This window comes from Charadrius vociferus, unplaced genomic scaffold (genome assembly GCF_000708025.1).
Source record: "Charadrius vociferus isolate BGI_N301 unplaced genomic scaffold, ASM70802v2 scaffold179, whole genome shotgun sequence".
NCBI classification, from domain to species: Eukaryota; Metazoa; Chordata; class Aves; order Charadriiformes; family Charadriidae; genus Charadrius; species Charadrius vociferus.
The window spans coordinates 4,005,428-4,022,785 of NW_009650072.1; the positions used below are offsets into that span (position 1 = coordinate 4,005,428).

At 36.5% G+C, this 17,358-nt stretch overlaps 1 protein-coding gene across 1 annotated transcript in view; it reads left to right on the top strand.

The window, feature by feature from the left end:
* SOX6 (SRY (sex determining region Y)-box 6) overlaps positions 1-17,358 on the top strand; it is a 245,163-nt gene that overhangs the window by 14,914 nt on the left and 212,891 nt on the right. Inside the window, exon 3 of the mRNA XM_009892024.1 lies at positions 13,679-13,889. Coding sequence (XP_009890326.1) covers positions 13,679-13,889 — 211 coding nt within the window. The remainder of the gene's footprint in view (positions 1-13,678; positions 13,890-17,358) is intronic.

Genomic DNA, 17,358 nt, shown 5'->3' on the forward strand with positions numbered 1-17,358 from the left:
ATTACAATTGTATAATCTTCTTAAGTATACAGGTCTATATGAATGAGGTCATTTGATGAGTTCACTTTCAGAAAGGAAATGCATCTATTTATCATGTTTTCATTCATACCTTGATTTATGTCATAACCTCTCTAGCTCGTATATTCAAGCATTAATTTCTGACAGGAGGATGTAGCTCACAACTGGTTGTCATCTGCAAAGTGTTGTGCTGAAGGAAGAAACTTTAATGTATTTTTTTACTTGTCTCTCAGAAATAGAACCCACCAAATCTAAAATATTATAGCTTTACACCACAACAAAGAAGCTGGCATTTTAGGTCACACAAATATCCTGATGTATTTATGGGAAATTACAGCTTTTTGTGGAGGGGAAAGGTGTTTATGAGTAACTATGTCATGCTCTTCTGCTCTAGATCACCAGTTTGTATATAGGCGATGTTAGCAATGATCAGAATTATTATCTGTATTCTCTTCTGTAGCCTAGATAAAATTATTTTGTGGTTGTAATTCTGCCTCTGCATCCCCAAAACTCTGCAATAAATGGGCAGACTGAATGAAGACTGAATGGCTGTAGCATCTCGGTCAATTTATTTTCCATGCATGTGTTCCTCAGGAACAGAATTAAGGTATGTGGAGCAGCCAGGTGTTCTGTAAATTTAGAACATCATAATTCCAGACTCTCCATAAAGTGGCTTTCACAGACATTAAATTCACACAGTTAGTTTAAAAAGAATACCCTGCGTTTTCATAAAATTCCTTCTGTATTTTTATTAAATGTCTATGAGCAGATTTTTTTCAGCAAGTCTTTATTTTTTTTTCAGTACAAATCAGTAGTTTTCAATAAGTTCAAAAAACAATTGAATTTTTTTTGACAGCACTAAAAATAATGAACTTATTTCAAATTTGATTAGAAATAATAATTCTAATGCATTAATCAACATAGATACTTGAATTCTTCATGTGTATTGTGATGACTGGAGTCAATTAAATAGTAGCCCTACAATAGTATCTATTTTGTTAATATAGTGGCTTTTTTTTTTAATTCTAAAATCCAATTAATTCAAAAGATTGAACCAAACCAGAAAAATGCTACCTAATCTGTAATGCACAAATAAACCCAGTGCAGAAGTTTCTAAAACATTCCAAAGTATTTGGGCAACTGTCATGAAGAAAGCAAAATTTCAACAGTAAAAATGGCTTTAAAGAAAAATAATTATAGGTTAGTAATTTGGCAAGGTAGGTTGTAAGTTGCATATATGGTTTCTATGTAGAATTCTCAGCTGGAATCTTGTTTTGGATGGAGCATCCAAGTCATGCAATGACTTCGCCCAAGTCGTGCGATAAGCACACCAGAATAATTTTCACTTCCATGTTAAGCTGGGTGCAGACTAGAAAGTATTGCTCAAGTTTGTTGATGGAAAAAATACGTTTGTGAATTCATCAGGTACTTTCCTATTTATTCAGAGAGGCATGTGCATTCTGGGAATTTCGGTCTTAGGACACCAGTAACATTGATAAAATCACCGTGTCCCAGAGAGAAAGGAAGTCCTAGCCTCTAAGACTCCCTCAAAGCATTTGTTTTAGCTTCAGGCTGTTCCTTGGACCTGGAGTAATGCTTAAGTCAAAATGATAGAACCTCTTGCAGTATGATCAGTTGTACTCATTTGTGTTGCTCTGAAGTGAGTTCACACTTACAGCAACAGAGCGCAATCTCTGTTTTCTTTCTTAATGCTACACTATCATGTCAATGCTTGCTGTACCTCTGGACAGGCATGAATCAATACCCGGCTTATCATGTTTCAGAACAGGTGCATAAACTTTGCTTGAGTGACTTAGCACTCTGGCTTTCCTCTCTCCTTTTTTCAGTAAATATTCCATCATACATGTAGATGAATGTCCTGAAAATCATTAGGAGTTTCCGCAGTTCCTTTGGGTTCAATCTGGTGGTGGATGTACGTCATCCTTATTTAGGTAGCTCTTAGCTAAATCAAACAGAATTTTTTTTTGCCCAGGTGAAAGCTGGGTATAATTTACAAGGCTTGGATAGAAGTGAAAGCTGAAGTTCTAAGGCATGCTGTTTGGTTGCACTTAAAAGAGATCTAAAGTGTACAGAGCAAGGTCCCGGTGTATTTACAGTTTAGGTGAGTTAGATGACTAGTAAGATCACAAGTGATGTGGGGAATTTTTTTTTTTTCTCCTTAAGGGACTGTCATTTAGGGTAACTTGCTTGGTTTTTTAATTTTTTTTTTTTCTGCCTTATTTATGTCCTTCATGAGCAAACGTTTAAGCCTCAATTAATTGCATAAAGTTTCTCTGAAACATCTCAGGCTCCAAGCAGGCACCACTATTGCTAAGAAAGAATTCAGAGATGCCTGCAATTTTCCCAATGAAGGCAATTTTCTACTCCTCTAAGGGAGGATACGAGTTTCTTTCCAGAAAGACAAATTCCAGAAGGTGGGTTGGGCAATTTTGAGATAGGTGCTGTGGTAGCGACTGCTTTTCTACTTAATCAAACCGAATTCCCAGAAGGTGTAAGTGCTTTCTGACCTTTCCCAGACGGATCCTTTCTAAGCAGATTTGAAGAAGCACCTGCTCATACCATTTATACTGAAAGTAAAGACAGTAGTGCTGTCATTAAAATGCATCAATAATGTGTGTTGTCTGGTTATCAGATAGTAAATTCAAAGAATGCTGTGTCGACATATGGGGGGGGGGGGATTTCTCTTTTATGTGGTATCTAATTAAGGGCACAATCCTGCATCCTTTGTGCCCTTAAAACTCAGGAGTTCACTGGAATTTGTGAGAGCACACAGTATGCATCGTAACATGCTACAAGGGCCGTACAGATCTTAAGTAAAAAAAAGATACTGTAGTAGGGCAATTAGACTGAAAAAAAAAGATTGTGTTTTTTCCCAACATTTATGGTATGCAGCACTTTCTGTAATATAAGATACCTTTAAACTACATTGTGTATTATCATAAAAAAAACACGCTGGCTAGAAATGTTTTCAAACTTTCACTCCCTTTTGATATCAGGCATTGCTTTCCACTGGGTCCTTTGTGTATTCTGAATGTCTGGAAGCCAAAATATTTTGTTTTAACTCCCACTCTATAGTATTTCCCAGCTGTGTACTTATATGGTGTAATAAAAGGATTTAACAAATGGGAAATAGCAGCTGCATTTGGAAATTCCCTTTGTGCTCCCTTTTCATTTGACAGATTCAGCAATGTGTAACAACTGTAACGTCAGACCTGTAATGACTTACACTGCGAGTATCGTATCACCAGCCAATTTGATGCTACAGTGAGGAGAAAATAAAACAACCGAAAGAATTCTGTAATTTCGTATTGCTAGGCTGAAAACATTGTATGTGTATTACTAACTGTAACTTAATATAAAAATACCCGGACATATGGGTATTTATTGCTGCCCATAGTTCTACTAAAAAGTAAAATCTATTTTAGGCTAAGGACAAATCTGTTTGCTTCAGTAAACTGTAGGGAAGAGGGCAAAGTGGTACTAAGATAATGAAGAAAGTATCCTGCTTTCTCCCATGGACAGTGAATAACAGGCAAGAAATACAGTCAAATTTTCAGATTGTGTCCAAAGCCTGGCTCTCTTGGGGCAACACACTGAGAGATTATGAGGGCCGAAAGCCAACAATACTTACTTTTGCTAAATTTAATAGTGACTGAATGGTATCCCAATAATACATTTACTAGTAAATATGTAAAGAAATGGAGAATCCTAATTTGTGCTCTGTTCACTGGGGAACCAGGAATGGTCCCCATCTTCATATAGAGTCCTGCACATCTTGTGAGGTAAATTACAAAGGTTTGTATTTGTATTTTATCTTTGCTCTGAAGTATCAGGAGAAAGCAGTGCCAACAACAAGACACAAAATTAGATGGACAAGTGGCCTGATCTTCTTTGGGGAATGGGACCGTGTATTCCCATGGCTGTAGAGGCTAGATGTGGGCCTTGTGAACAATAACTTTGAGCAGCTTTAACCTGAAGAAATCTGGGATCTTTCTCCAAACTGCAGAATTCCCACCCCCAACAGTAAAAAGAAGAGAGAGGAAAATTCTGTTCCCATCTCTAATCCAAATATAACCATCTGGTAACAGGCAGTGTTTGTGAAGAACTTGCAGGCACTGTGCCGATCGCTATCCAGGATGAGGTATCGCTGTGATGGTCACGGTACTCTTTTTCCTTTCCCACTCATGTTCCTCTCCTGCCCACTGCCATAGAGGGTATATAGACAGCGTGTGCATGCACAGAATGAGGGCATCCACATGTTTTTGCTCCACTGTTACTTGGTATGATGCAGTGAGAGACTGTTACAGGGAGCCACAGCAGCAAGTCAAGTCTAAAGGATGGGCGTTATTTCCCTGTGACTGAGGAAAACCAAACACATATACATATACAAATACAAGTTAATTACCTCCAAATATATGCTACGTTTCCCTATACATTTTGTAACATCACCCAGAGACCCCTTGGATTTAGCAATTAAATGTGTCTCACTGAATTTTATCTCAAATGGCAATATGGACACATATTTCATAATTATGTCAAGTCTCTGTCTTTTGTTGACTTCTTGCCAAGAGACTCAAAGGCTTGCTACCTTTCCACTGTGTCTGCACATACGTCTTAGCAGTACTGATAGCAGATTTGTGTATGCAGCAGGAAAAGTGAAGATCTCTTAACGCCACGTGTATTTGTTCCTTTTAAATTTATTTTAAATCACCAAGTATGAATTTAACTTTATAGAGCTTTAGCAAAACTACTGGCATCAGAACAGCAGCAATAGGTCTGACCTGAAGTTCTTAATGTTTCAGTGCTGGCTGGCTGTACATAAAACAAGCACAATCCTGTCACTCCCCCCCACCTTGTTATTAACTTCTCTTGTTGAAAGTTCTTCCCTTTAAGGAAAATAAACTCAGTTTTTTAGGAAAGATCAGTGAAATACGTTTACGCGTGCTAAATACTGTGAATTTGTTGTTATATAAATTCATGGCTTCAAATTCTCAATAGTTACAGATACTATTACATGTTTTGAAATCTTATTTTTAGTGCATTTACGGGCTGGATATGAGCATGTAAAATGCATCAAATATAAATGCCCTAAACTCTGGCAATTCTGTGTCTGCTAAACTGCTCGTGGAGCTGTTATTTGCATGTACAAATCTGAGTTTTGTGATGATCGAAAGCAATTCTATTCTGCTTGTGATATTATTTCTCTGTGTCAGGTAGAGCATCAGAATTTTTATCTAACTAAAGAGATAAATACCTTCATATTTAATTGCATGGGTGCAAAGTTTTGGCTGAAACTAAAGGGTATGAAAAAGCAGTTGATATGATATTTTAGTTTTCCATAAAATACACTTCTATGAGAAATATATTGCAGAAAAGATAGAAATATTTTTTTTCCAAGCACATCGTTTTGATTCAAAAATCATTCAGGTATGTGCTTAAACTTGACTTTATTAAGACTGTCAACAACTATGATGTTAAGCACATGTCTAAAGGTTTGAAAGATCAAGGATTTAGTTTTACTAGGTTTAACATAAAAAGATGTTTACATTTCATATTAAAAATAATAAAACAATTCCCTAAAAGTGTGCAGGATAATGTACTTAGTAGGGGTGGTGAAATACAAAATTGACTTTATTTGAAGAAGAATGAAATAATTGTTCTTTTTGGCATGCATGTTATACTTGTATTATTTTTGTTTTGAGGCTGTACAAGTATTTTTCCAAATGCACAGTCTATTTTAAACGTTTGCCTATATTCTAGTGTGAACTGTGTTTAAATAGAATTAACCATCACCTGAATTCTTCACAAGAGACTTGTATTTTGTGTTCATCTAAACCTGTAGTCTTTTTATCTCTTTCTCTTAACATTCCTTAATTTTTATTAAGCAATGTCTGAAAAGTTTTTAATTCACTTCAGTATATTGACATGAATTTTTTCAAAAGTAGAAGCATGAACACGCTCTAAATTGTTAATTTTTTTTTTTCCTTGGGCAAGAAGGAATCAGGTATGCATGCTGATTAACACACTCCAGTCATTAACATGTGATTATGTGGGCTGCATATTGAGCACCTGCCAAAAGATAAAATCCAGCACTTTACTACATCTGTGCAAGGACTTTTTGCATTTCTTTTGTACTTTGACAGCTCAAGAAAAAACAGACTTTGGTATCTTTGTTCAGCATAATAAAACTGTGTACATAAAATGTCTTCATGGAGGAAGGAAAGATACTACATATATTTATTTTAATCTTTGAGGCCATGAAAAATCCAGGGACTGAGACTTACACAGCACCAAGTGTAATACGAACCTCCTAATGTACTGTATCACTGACATTCATATACAGTTTACAACATTCCTGCATGTTTATAAGGATTATCTGTTCTGGGATTCAGCCAATGTTATTGTAATTCACAACAGTTTTATGTGATACCTTTATGTCTCATAAATGTCTTGTTTTTATTTCAATCTTCCAAATGTTTCATCAGTGTTTACCTTAAAGAAATACAAGTGCTCTATGCAGTGGGCTGGTTTCCTGCATGCTTTCCTCTGCAAATGCTAAAAGAGAAACATAAAGCATGTAATACATGTCATGTAACTATATACAGAGAAGTATTTCCATGTGCATTTGATATTGCTAAAAACATAAATACAAATTTTATTTTGATGTTTACAATAGATCTAGTTATAAGTCGGACAACTAACACGACCTAATAGGAGGAAGTTGGATATATACAAAGTGGTCTGGAATATCCAAGCCACACAACCCTTGTTTTATTTGGCAGCTTCTGACAAGCATACATCACAAAATATGTGTCTTTATTTACCCAAAAGGTAAACAGTGCTAATCAGCTGGGACTGATCACAATGCATCTTCAGTTTCAGTTTAGATGAAAATATGTCTAAATGCTCATTCTGTAAATGGTATTTTCCTCTTTTTTTTTTTTTTTTTTAGTTTAGCATGTTATTTCTTGGTGTAGAGCTGGTGCTTACTATTGTATTGTTTCTTCCTGAGGTTTTTAGATGTGTATAAAAGACGAACTACAAACCTTTTACAGGTTGCATTCAGGCTATACTTTGGCAGTGAAATCAGTGTAAGTTTTATCGGAGTAAATGCTGAGTTAAAGACTTGAGGTTTTATTCCATTACTTGCCATTTGCCCTCCCACTAGCATAATTTGCTGAGACTTTACAAATCATGTTCTCTCAATAGCTCATAGCAGTCATTCTCAAGCCTTGGATTTAAATAATTCTTTCTTAATAAAACTTTTGTTTTTGTTTTAGTCGAATGAGAATTGGAAATGATCACTTAGATTTTTAATTTCTCTTAATTCTATTTAATTAAATTCCCCAAAATGGGAAACCTTATTTAATGTAGTGATTGGAAATGATTTTGTAAACATTTGCTTTCATTATATGTTAACTCCAGACTAGTTCCAAGTGCCAGCATGCCTCTAGTACTTGGAATCAAAACCACTCTGGATATCCAACTTTCCTGGGGTGTTTACATGTGTCCCATTCAATGCAGAGACAGATAAATATCCCTTTATAACAGAAAAGCCTCATCCACATGGAAATAAGCAATTCAGCTAACACATTTTATGTTAGTAATATTTGCTTTCTACTTCTTCTTGGCCATTCAGCTGTGATTTCAGTTGAACTCTTACAAAACCAGTTTTCTCTCTGACTATCGAGTAGAATTGCAGTCGTCAACTTTCAATCAAAGTTGATGGCGGTTATTCTTAAATTGCTAACTAACACTGTGACCCTGATTTTGTACAGCCCACAGTTTCATTTCCCAAGTTTTCATCTTTTCTCACCTTCAGAGAGCTTCTCTCTTTGAGACAGAATCTATCCTCCCTAGGTGAAACATAAAGGGCACCATAAAGGAATTGTGATGTCTCCTTATTAAAATCCACAGCCTCCTGCGCTCCCCCCTTCTAAACCTCCCGAGCAGAGAATCCGGCTCACCAGACTCTTGGTCTGTCCTTAAGCCTTATGAAGATGCCAAAGACAGATCTGTCCCACACCAGATCTACACCCGTGATTGTGCAGTCCCCAAGCTGAGATGTTGCTTCTCAGCCCCCATATTTTGTACTTTGGCCATTCAGAGGAAGGAGCAAGAATATTCAATCTTGGTTTTAGCCTGCAGTCTTTCACCAATAGAACTGTCATTTTGTGTGTGTTTGCTCTATTTTGGAAGTGAAAGGGATTCATGAAAGTTGACACAAGTTGGCTCATGATTCAATTTGCAGATATTGCTGTAACCATTAGTTTCCCTAGATGAAAAATATTGGGTCAACTTTCAATACCCTTATCTACATCACTTATACCATTACTCCCTCATTTATCCTGTTAAAACCAGTGGGACCACTGATGGGAAAATGAACTACTTAAACTGTTAGACTCTAAATACACAAGGAAATACATTTTTTTTTTTTTACACTAACAGGGAAATTATGATTATTTGTTCAATCATTTTCAACAGAAAAATCTAAGAAAGTATAAGAATTTTCCTTCCTTTGTACAGAAACTAAGCAGCTCTCTTTTGGAAGAATTTTACATGTAACTTGTGAAATTTAGTGAATGTAGATGCTAAAAATTGATTTTCTCAGAGTAAGAGGCATGCTGAAATATCTATACATATTGTCTTAATGTAATAGTTTTAAAGGAATTGCTATGGAGTGGAAAGAAAATACTATGCATGTAGTCACAGAGTCCCCCTCTTTATTTATACCAAGCCACTGTTTGTAATAATTCAGAATTGTTTCTGTCGTTAGCAAAACTATACTTGAGCCATTCACAGCAACTCTAAAAGGAATGGCCAACAGGCCACTCATTGTTTAGACCAGGCAGCCTGGAAAGCTGATGAGACTAAGGACGCTGTTGTTGGACCACATATATTCACAGCAAACTTGGGATCGGTGGCCCCTCTTACATGAAAAAGGCCAAAGATAGACCTAAGAAAGGTTTTACCATATTGCACTGGAAATCTTAGTGTTGTTTTCTCATTGCCATATGAGTAGGGGGGTAGGTAGAGGTTTTAGGGGTGAGTAAAACTATGGTTTCATGCATGGGCTACCTATCCCTGAGTGAGTCGTGCATAGTATTTTAGTATTCAGGCCTTCCAATTTCTGGTTTTCTGGGGTTTTTTGGGGCATTTATTTATTGTTCTCCATTTTTTCCACTTTGAAACCCAATCCTTAAATTTTAATGGCTATATATAGGTATTTAATCTGTTATAATAGGAACATTTTGTCAAAACTCTAAGCACAGCGGGTTGAATGAACTCTAATAAAATTTTGTTTGTGCAAAGGCTGGCAAAGAAAAGTATACAGGGAAAAAGCCCTTTATTTACCTTTATTAAAACCCGATGTTTCAAAAATAGACTCAGTTTTGTCCCTGCTGAATAGTAAGCAGCTGGAATAGTGGTCCAGACTGAGTTTCTGTCTTCGGCTGCTGGGCAGTAAGATTTTCATACATGTTGGCCCTGAAGCAGTGAGATTTATGCCTAATTTTGGGTAATAAGCTGTCTTCAAATTTTATTGTTTGCCAGCTTTTAAGGGCTAGTCTGGATGCCCACCACAATGCCCACCATTGTAGTGGGCATCCATTGCAAATCCTCTGCAATGTCCTTGTGTATTCTGATACAGTCATAAACAATTGTTCTACAATTCTACATAAACAATATCCTGTATTAGCGTGTGAGGGGCAGGATAGTTTTATAAGTCTAGCAAAGGTATGGTGGAATCCAGAGCAATCTGCACCAAATATCACTTTGATTCAAACTGAGAAGAAACCCACTTTCCTATGTTATCTGTAGGGAGCAATAGTTTTATCTAACACTTTCTGTTAGGACCGAATTCAAAATTTTACAAACATACCTTTTTCTTCCATTTCTTCTTTTATAAGCACTACATTGTTATTAGAACTAAAATCTGCTTTAGAAGGACATAATATTTTGATACTGACACTTTATTAATATGTCGATATTGTTCTATTTCTTGACTACAAATTGAATTATCCTAATATAGTCCAACAAACAACTTGTGGAGATGATATACCTCTTGTCCCAGACAACGCACGGGATCCACTAGTCTCTTTTCAGAGGATACCTGGGCCATAAGGATGTATTTCCAGTTAAATTAGGAGGGTATCTGCATGCTACTTTTGAATGGCAATGCAAATTAATTTTTGATAGCCAGGCCTGCATCTAATGTATGTCATAGTTGCACTTTTGGTCATGCAGTGGGTGAGGTGCTGGGACATAAACGTGACATACGTTGGTCCACGAAAGATTGTAAGGTACACCGAGCAAATGAAAATCCTTCGTAAATTTGCTGCAGCCTTTATTTGCTTTTCAACAAACTGAATGCTGCAGTAACAACTTCCTTTCAAATACAGTTGAGTTGCCTTTCTAGAGAAAATATAGCAGAAATGCTTCCCTTGTCCCACTGGTTTTTGATCTGTCTAGTTTGCCACGAATGTGAGGCCAATAATACCTGTTCATACGGTTGGAATAAAAAAGAAAGCTGCCAACAGAAGGAGCAAAAATATCTATTCTTATTGCATAGCTATAAAATTTCTTCTGAAGCTCTTTCATTGTTTCATTTTAGCTACATTTTATTTGTAGATTCTTCACAAATTTATCTAGAATCATAGAATGCATGGGAATTGCTTTTGTTTCTTGTAGATAATTGTACATGCAGCCGATTTAGATTTTTCTAGCTGAGTTCTGCTATTATTAGATAAGGTATTTACACTGGACTGATTTAAAGTTTTTCCATTTGCCTGTTTAATCCCTTGAATGCCTTTCAGTTTGTGCAGTTATCCTGTTGAATCCTCAGCCACTCTTTTTAACTATTTTTGATTTCAGAAAAAGATGGGGCTCAGAAAGTCATCCTTGCTGGATTTCGTAGCGTGTCAATTCAGATAATACGCTGCAAATGTATTCGCCATTTAGCGAACCCAATACTACCAGTGCAGGGCCAAACAGAACCAAAAATATTAGGTGTACCTTTTCTTCTTTTACTTGTATTCTACTTTTAAATTTCCCACAAAACTGACAATATGAAATACTCTATTTGGTGGACAGATCCTCCTTCTTGCAAAGGCTGTCATTCTGCCTCCGTTCCATAAACGTACATCATTTGCATGGAGTTTAAACTTGTCTCATATTCAGTATGGACATTGCAGTCTTTTGGGAAAAAAAAAAGTAGTGTGGATGTGCTGCCTAATGGAGGCAGGGCTTGGAGGGTCTTTCATTAGCAGCGAAGGAACATTGTGTTGGACCATGTACGCATCCAGACGAAGGAGAGGATAGATTATCAGAAGGAAGAACATTCAGTCATTTCTATTTGCTCCACAGATTAGCCTTATCTTCTTGTTTCCGGCCTAAACAATAGATTTAGTGTTCCTTGCTGAGAGCATGAAAAACCCAGCATAAGGCTGATGAACATACTTCATGTACTGTAAGATGACATTGCTTTCTTGAGAACAAACTCCTTTAAAATTGCGAAGCTGGTCTTCTACTCTAGGCTTCAAAGGTGAAAATGCCACGTTATATAGTATTAATTTTCCATTAAGGAAATGTATTACAGAAATTCAAGTTTTAAATTTGAAAAATATTAGAAAATACTTTTTTCATCTCCACTGTAACTTAAACCAAGTTTTAAGAAATATGCAAAGAAGTTTTCAGAAACAATTGAAGATAAGAAAGCCTGCCTTTTCTAAAGGCAGCTGAATAAATTCAGCACTGTATCTGGTATGCCTAAGCTATTGTCCTTTGTGATGTTTGATTCTTTAATGAATATGAATGGACTGAATTAAAAATTCTTTAATATTTGACAGAGGAAAAAATGAAGGTAAAGTTTTTGTTCCATGTCACCTCTTTGTGCTTACAAAACCTCTGTCACTCCTACTGTGTTGACAGGGGTGCTGTTACTGCTGGGATGTGATAGCTTCTTCCAGTTTCCTGTCTTAGTGAATAAGTACATTTTCAACATCGCTAGCAAATGCTGCCTCCTTCTCCAACGGCAATGATAGTATATTGCTGATCATATACTGCTGTGCTTGATGATGATTTGTCACCACCACCTTCTATGCACTCCACAGCCCATAGTTACCACACTTGTCCATTGTTAGTGTTGCTTTTTCTGTCGCATTGCACAGCCGCTTAATCCATTCAAGGCTGAAGCAAAGATTTATGTCTGATCTTGTTGCTGATGGTTAATGTTTTCTAGTCCATCTTTCTTCAGACCTTGTTTCACCTGGGGCATTTCCCAACATAGGTTTCTTCAATGCTCTATAGATGAGTATTTTCAGCTCATAGAGTAGTAGGAATATTATTGTTCATGGGGAACACTATACATTGGGAGAAAGATTTTTGATAGACATAATAATTAATCTCTTAATTTTTAAAATATATTGCCAATGCTATTATTACTCTTTAATTTAAAAGAAAATCTGTTTTATGGCATTGAATGTATGTGCTGACTTTTCTAGGCATACCATAAACAAAAAACCTTGACAGTTTTTACCCCCAATTTTTAGCACTCCTAGCCTGGTATTATTAAAAATTAAAATAGAATAATAATTTTGGAAAGAGAAGTGTGTGAGCAATTCCCATGGCTGAGTTTTTGAGGGCAAATTGAAGAATTTCTGCTCTTTTTAGCTGAAAGAGTGAAAGCGGAGATGCAGTGAATGTTGCATCTGTGGTTGGGAGAACGAGGAGCCTGAGCCAGAGAAGTTCATGACTTTTTAGGCCTGACTGTTGGGTGGTATCACGAAACTGAGGAGAATTTATATTGCTCGTGGCTTGTATGATGCCTTTTTTTTTTTTATTTTTTAGCTTATTGCTCAAATACTATGTTACCTATTGACAAGGGAGATGAACGTTTTTACTTCTCTTTCTGTGTTTTTGACTATATAACACCTTCTCTGATACATGTAGTCTCAATACCTATGTTTCATCACCCATGACTTATTCTGCCATAATCTTATTTCCTTGCTCATTCTTGTCTATGTTAGCCTGGAAAGTAACGTTGCCTTTTGTATATTAGAAGCATTATGACCAACATTCTTTAAGAAAAGGGTTTAATTTAAAGAGCAGTGAATGAGCATGGGTAGACACATACCATAAGGTTTGTTTAACTGTGAAGTAGGTTCCTTGCTCCTCAGTCATTATTGGCCTAACTCCTTTTCCAGTTTTAAGGTTACGTTGTTTTCCATTAGCTGAGGATCTATCTAGGAATAGTTTGTCCTTGCCTCTATTTTCTCTGTCAGTGCTAAATGTATTGCCCACCCTTAAGGAACTAAAGAAAACTGTAAAAGTTTAACGCTTTCATTGAAAAAAGTGTTGAAGTGGCTTGTTTCTGACAAGGAAAATCCTTAATGACGACTATCGCAGGCCTGAGGTATGATTTTTAGAATCACGGACAGGACTGGCCTTAAGGAAATAAGAGCCCCTATCAAGCACTGAAACTGCGAAATTCAAATCATAATGCCCATTTTAGAAACTGGAGGATACATGTAGACTCGTTAGTATTACAGACTAATAAATAATGCTTTCAGCTTTTGCCTGTTTGAGATCCTTCTGAGGTAAGAGAATAGCCTGTGTTTCACATTGTTTTGTTTCTTTGCAGGAGTCAGAGAGTAATAAGTTATGTTCCCTATATTCCTTCCGAAATACCTCTACCTCACCAAACAAGCCTGACGAAGGAGGTCGTGACCGCAGTGAGCTAATGACCAGTGTTAATTTTGGAACGCCAGAACGCCGCAAAGGAAGCCTTGCAGATGTGGTGGACACACTGAAACAGAAGAAACTAGAAGAAATGACCAGGACTGAGCAAGAGGGTATGTGTTGGACAAGACTGATAGTTTCCCCACCCCCAAACCCTACAATTTTTATGGCATAAAGAATGCGTTGCGTATCAAGAGCCAGCAAATTGCATAATTGGCAAAGGCTAGGATAAAGTTATTCACAGGTTACCATGGCAATGGTAGTTTGAGATCCATTAGGGATTTTAGACAAATATGCCAGTTTTTCAAAACTTTCTAAATTTTGGTGGTTGTCTGTGAGTCAATGCAAGAATGTCTGTTTAGGTGAAAGCTCTTCTGCTGCTTGGAAAGTTATGATGAATTCTTAACTGGTTGTAGAATTGTGAGGGATATTGTTCAGTGGTATTTGTTCTTTTTCTTTTAAAAGATAAATGTTTATCTTAAACAATAGGAATGAATAAAACATGAACTGGTTTATTTTGCCGTAGAAATTCTCATCTTTCATCACCTTAATGACCCGGCATCTGTGGCTAGGAGAATGGGAAACAGTTTTGACTGTAAAGAGTACCTCGTTCTGACCTATATATCTAGAATTGCGGCTGAAGAAATACATTATTTTACAGTCTGCTCAGATATTGTTACAAGTGTTAAAAGAGAGAGATAAACATGAGGACGAATCTTGGAGCTGTAAGGCAGTTTATGTATTCAGTCCTTATTCAGATATTTTCATCAACTTTGGTAAGATTTTGGCCTTGATAGGAACTAAACAGAATTGGAGAATGAGTTTATTAGTATATGTGTGAACATGATCAGAGTCCACTATGAAAGTCTCTCCCCACGTCAAGCAGAATGAAGTCTTGGTTGCTTCTGCAACAGTACCTTCTAGTCTGTGAGCTCATATGTGCGTTTGAACCTGGGAAGATGTGAGAGCAGGAGGCTCTGAAATAGATAAACAGGTGTGGAGGCATCTGTGTGCATTCTGTTAGTTATTCATATAGTTCAGTGTTGTTTTGTGGCATTATAAAGAACCCAGGAAGTATATTTGTAACCACAAGGGAGTAGAACTTTGTGATCCCTTTTTTCTTTGAAATCTGAATGAGTTCAGAATGATTTTACCGCCTCAATTTTACAGTACGGTCACAGTGCACTTCAAAGAGTGCATTTTAGGATCCCTTTTCTCTATGTGGCAATGTAGATTTCAATTAAAATTGATGCTGATACAATAATATGTTTAAATATGGGATAAAATCATGTAGGGGTGGAAGTAGGCTTTCAAATTTCTTGGCATAATTGTTAAATGCCAGCACATAGATAAATGTGTTCTATAGGTGTCCTTTCTGAAGCTGGTGAAACATCTCTAAAGAGAGAACGTCCCAGATTCTTTACTACCATCTGTCTGTTTTCAGCTGTAAAGATCACTCTTTTAAAAATTGCTTTCTTAGATTTGGTGGTTAGACTAGGAAAACTATTTTAAATGTTACTTTGGCAAAGTTGTTTTTTACAGTCAGTAACAGTCGTTCGACACTCCATGCTAATCAAAGGTCTTGGCTCATACTTTGCTGCGGGAGTATACAAGTTGCTGTTGATTATAGTGACACCACAGTTAAGACTTTTCCAGGAGTATACTGAATGGTGTGCTAATAAAAATGTGCATCAAAAAGTTTAAACATAGTATCTCACTGTAAGGATTGAAGCTTTTCATAGCTTATTTTTGTATGAATTCTCTAGAATTTTCTGCACGTCTTCTGTATTAGTATACACTAGTTGATTTAAGAGGGTTGTGTGCACGGCTGAGAGATCCCTCTCACTGAGTCTGAGCCTTCCATGCTGTATGTTCTCACCAGCTGTGAAATAAAGGTCATTTCTGATCTATAAAATAATCTTGCCTTATATGGATCACGTTATACTGGAAAACTATTCTAAAGTCTGCCTGTAAGTTCAAAGGTAATTGACTGTATCTTCATCTTAAGTTCTTTTCAATTCACCCAGTATTTTCTGTAGAAGAAAAGGTCACTTCCATTTTACAGAAAATAATTAATGAACATCTGACTGGTACCATATAAACTAACACAGAAAAATCATTGATAGAAAGACGGGAAATTCTTCAGGATGTTAGGAAGTTCAGTGGTTTTAAAAATCTGTGTAGACCAGGAATACCAGAATTCTTATGACAGATTTGAATACCTATTTCAGTATTCAGAGGCTTCTCTGAATTACAAAGAAGTAAACTCTCCATACTTGTTTGATTGGAATAAAACAACATTTCAAAAATAATTACTATTTTAAGACTGATCTTGGTTGTGACTGTGGGTGCTGCAACTGACCCAGTGCAGAGTCAGTTGGAGAAATGAGGTCTGAGGTCATGAAAAGGTTTTGCCATTTTATAGTCTCTTTTAAACAACCTAATTAATAGCCTAATCATACATGTACCATACGTGATGCTTTTTAACATCTATCCTTTTAAATAGGTTTCTGTGGAGTTCTTTTCTTAAAATGGTATGCAGCCAATGCTGTTGAGGAGCCCTTTGTGTAATAAGTCTCGATTGGTCACAAAATTGCTTACCCAAATTGAAAACCACCTGCTGATTTTTTTGAGCAAATAGATAGCATAATATAACTGCTTTGATGAATGTAATGTGGAAAAGACATGTATTTCTACTGTATACTACTGTGTAAAATCTGTGGGGCTTGAAGTCTTGCATCACTCCCTTGAATAAATTAATAGAACATGTTCGCATCTTTTATAGGGAGGAGCTCCATGACTGTCGATGTAGCTGTGGGAATTGGGCTAACATACGGTCATATGTCAAGTTAATTGTAGAGTTAGAAGTGGAATAAAGAACTCAGGAATTCCAGTCATCTGCTCTAACCCCCATGCAAGTACAGCAACAAGTTTGGGTTTTTTTTTAATGTTATTACAGTCGCTTTCTGGTCCATCTATAGGATCTGAATTTGAGTAATACGAGTCGCTGGTGTCAAATACTTAAACATTTTGTGGTATACCTTCAGATATTAGGTGTCTGTTACGGTTGTATATGCTGCTTGTGGTCTCTGTTGTACCTCATAGCACTGGAAAAGAAATACATACTGAAAAACTTTATCGTGTCTAAACAGATACATTTAATCAGAGTCCTTTGGCTTCTGAAAATAAGTTGTCTAATGAGAATTTCATCTGAGCAGCTGTGAGTGAGGAGGTCAACAGGCATTGCCTAAGAGAATATGGCCCAGCTGGTTAAATCTGGTTGTTGTAGTGATTTAAATGGTCAAGTGCTGCTTGTAATCCAGGACCGTCTGTTTGTAAAGGAAAGATTGAGTGCTTCAGCGTAACGTACAGCTGTTTTAATCTCTCTTTAATAATAGTGCTTCAGCCAGTGTCATGTCTTGTGTATAATACTGGCAACATGAGTGCCTCATATAGCTCTGAATATACCTTAGGTATGTTTTTAGCATTATTTGTAGTTTGAACAGAGATTACCAACATCGCAGGATAAACATTTTTTGACTTCATGGTCCAGTATTTGCATAGTTTGTACAACAAGGCATT